Source organism: Sorex araneus, chromosome 9 (assembly GCF_027595985.1).
Source record: "Sorex araneus isolate mSorAra2 chromosome 9, mSorAra2.pri, whole genome shotgun sequence".
Taxonomy (NCBI): Eukaryota; Metazoa; Chordata; class Mammalia; order Eulipotyphla; family Soricidae; genus Sorex; species Sorex araneus.
The window spans coordinates 22,173,516-22,177,014 of record NC_073310.1 but is presented as its reverse complement, the minus strand read 5'-3'; the positions used below and the strand labels follow the sequence as shown (position 1 = coordinate 22,177,014).

At 39.6% G+C, this 3,499-nt stretch overlaps 1 gene segment (V, D, J or C); it reads right to left on the bottom strand.

Moving 5' to 3' along the window:
* Nucleotides 1–886: 886 nt before the first annotated feature.
* Nucleotides 887–3,035, bottom strand: LOC129407082 (immunoglobulin lambda variable 2-18-like). The segment is given in 3 exon segments: nucleotides 887–942; nucleotides 2,547–2,876; nucleotides 2,990–3,035. Coding segments are annotated over 3 exon segments (432 nt in total).
* Between the last annotated feature and the right edge of the window lie 464 nt (nucleotides 3,036–3,499).

Here is a 3,499-nt window from a genome sequence, read left to right as displayed (position 1 = left end):
TACACAGGTTGCTCTAAATATCTTGATGATCTACCATTACATAAAAGTATATTTAGATGTGTAATTTCTATTTGATGTACAGATCACTTGATCATGACATGGTGATTGTCTGTATATCTTCCACATAGACATTTTATTTTGAAATCTATTTTGATACAAGTGTGGTCACTCCAGCTGTTTTTGTAAATTGAATATGGTTGGGGCCACATCCAGCAATGCTCAGGGCTTACTTCTGGCTTGAGAGGTTATAGAACCAGTTGGTGCTGTATAGACTCCCAGGCATCTCCAACCTAGCTCATTAAGCTTGATGGACTTCTACACTGCATCCACATTGTGTCTCTCTGCTGTGCTCTGGGGGCTATGAATGCAATTCTGATTTTGTAGTACAAAGTTCTTAAACTGTAGTAAGAAAAAGGCTTTAGTGGTGGCAGATTTAGCAATTCACCGGGGATCAGGAGGGATGGAATGAGGAGTAGGAGTTTCTGTGCAAGTTCTCAGGTAAGAGCTTCTGTGCATGTTCCAGAAATTTCAACAGGATGAAAAATCTCCGGGCTATTTCATGATGGCTGTCTGCATATGCTCACCCGTGGTTTCTAGGTGCCCTTCTACCCCGAGCTCCCTGGGCCCACCCAACAGTGTTCCTCTTTATCCTGTAACTCAGTCTGGGCACAGAGACTGTCACAGGAAGAAGATCAATGCAGGCAAAGAAAGTAATAATTTTATTTTTAAAATTTATTTTTATGTTTAATTCTCCTTTTTTGCTGGCTAATTTACGCAGTTTCAATGCTTGCTAGATTCCTTACTGCTTGAGCCTCTTTATTATTCTACCCCTATAGGGGAAAGCAGATTCCTATAAGAGAAAATGACTTCCATTTTGCATTCTAGTCTATGGTAAGAAGGCTGCAACATTCTGTGTATTCCTTATAAATTTCTTTATCTTGGCTACAACCAAAAAAGTACAAAGAAATGAGAGTTATGCACAAAACAAGCTCATAATTAAAACTACACCTAAGTGATTCATCTATCTGAAAATCCTATAGAGTGCAGACAAATATAAAAATTCATTAAGGCATGAAATTTGGTGTGGGGCCCCGAAAGGCCTTGTATCTTTGCCCAAGCACTCCCAGAATGCAAAGGGCAGGAAGGAAGAGACATGATAGCAGGAAGAAAATGTAACTGAGTTCAAAGCAACCAAATGATTCACTAGTTTGCTAGATTGGAGATGGGTAACCATGGTAACCTAACCATGTTAGGTTCAAGGCTAAGCAAAGTTCTGGTTTTGTAATTTTCAGGCATAGTGAATAAATTACAGATAATAATGCATGCAGCAGACTGGACACAACTTACCTGGTAGTCTGCTACAAGATACCTTTTATGTTTTTTAAAATGACTGTTTTGTGATCAAAGAGATAAAACAGTGCACGTGGCAACCTGGGTTGTTTCCCTAGTATCCCAAATGGTACAGCAAGTACTGCTAGGGATAATAGCTGAGTGCAGAGCCAAGAATAATTCCCACGCATCACTGTGTGGCCCCAAAACAAAAGTAAACAAAAAGCAATTAAAATTGACAGTTTTTCCATTACAGAACTTGAATATATCTATGTTAGCTTCCAAGACTGCTCAGTTTCTGAACAACCAGAAAAATTCAGTAATAATGAAATTCAGTTAGTATAGGAATACTCCTATATTGGATATAATATTATACATATATACATACATTGGAAATTTTCATGGAAATATTGAACCATCTTGAGAGCTAAAATGAAAAGTAAAGAAAAAACTTGAGGGCTGTAGCAATAGCACAGCAGGTGGGCATTTGCCTTGCAAGCAGCCGACCCGGGTTCAGTTCCCAGCATCCCATAGGGTCCCCTGAGCACCACCAGGAGTAATTTCTGAGTACAGAGCCAGGAGGAACCTCTGAGCATTGTTAGGTGTGACCCAAAAAGCAACAAAAGAAAAAAAGAAAGCAAAAACTTGATAAGGAAGCAGGAGAAACCAAACACAATGGTCTATGTGTTAATGATTTCATTAATGTAAAATGACTGATATAACCTTACATAATCACCAATAATGTAACATTTTGTTTTGTGAGTTTAAGCTAGGAAGGAATAGAGAGTTACTGGTAATGAAATAGGAATTTCTTTTAGGGACATAGAAGAGTTAATGAATAATAGTGCTAACAGATGCACAAATGTGAATATAGTAAAACTCTAGAAGGAATATAAAATATCTTAAATACAAAATATAAAACAAGTATTTTGAAAGATATAAAACAAGAAATAAAAATATTCTTAATAAGTATAAGTGACTAAAATAACTTCTACAATCTATTCTTTAATACAGATGTGGTGAGACAATTAGAAATGAGTGTAGTAAATGGAAAATATGAAAAAATGTATAAAAATTTATAAAATAAAAATTTTTGAATATTTCTTTGTTATTTGAACTTTGCATTCACTAAAATTTTGTAAGTAAGATAAAAGCATCATAACTTGGATTTAGAAATGTGGCAGCCTGAGAAGGTTGAGAAGAGGTTTTTGTCTCACTTCCCTGTGTACAGCAGCTACTGTGGAAAGTGTTACCTCTGGTATATGAGCTACAGTAATAATCAGCCTCGTCCTCAGGCTTGAGCCCAGAGATGGTCAGGGTCGCTGTGTTGCCAGACTTGGAGCCAGAGAAGCGATCAGGGATCCCTGACGGCCGCTTATTGACATTACGTATCAGCACTTTTGGAGCTGTTCCCCCCTGCTGCTGGTACCAGGAGACATGATTATATGCAATGTCATTGCTGGTTCCTGTACAGGAGATGGTGACAGTCTGTCCCTGAGTCCCAGACACTGAGGGAGGCTGAGTCAGAGCAGACTGGGCCCAGGTTCCTGAAGAAAGAGAAATAAAACACAGGTGAGTTCAGGCTGGTTCTGGATGAACCTGAGGAGGGGAGACAAAGGGTGAGCCCACATGTTCCCAGGGTCTCTTCCCCGGGCCTCACCTGGGCCCTGACTGAGGAGGCTGAGCAGGAGAAGAGCCCAGGTCATGATGGAGATGCCCAGAGTGCTGCCTGCTGACACCCCAACCCTGGGCCTGGCTCTCTGCCAGCTCTTATCCCTCCCCTGCCCCAGAGAAGGGAGGGGCCTGCATGCAAAGCTGCTTCCTGCACCTGCCTCTGCTCACCCCTCTTTGGCCTGGACTTGAACCTTAGACTTCTCAGAATTTCTTGATATTACAGACATCTAAAAAAAATTCTTCTGACATTATTCTTCTCAGAAAAAATTATTTCTTTATACATGATTTTCAGAGAATAATAAATATGCTGAAACCTCTAGTGTTCATAATGTCTGTGTCTTACACTGTGCTGGGACATGACATTGTCTCCATGAACAAAGTGTGGGGCACCCTACAGATTCCCTGAATTGGGAGTTCATATTAAGGTTATTTTATAATATTTGGAAAAGTTAGTTACTATCTCTGAAAAAATAACTTGCTCTGATGATCTCTTACT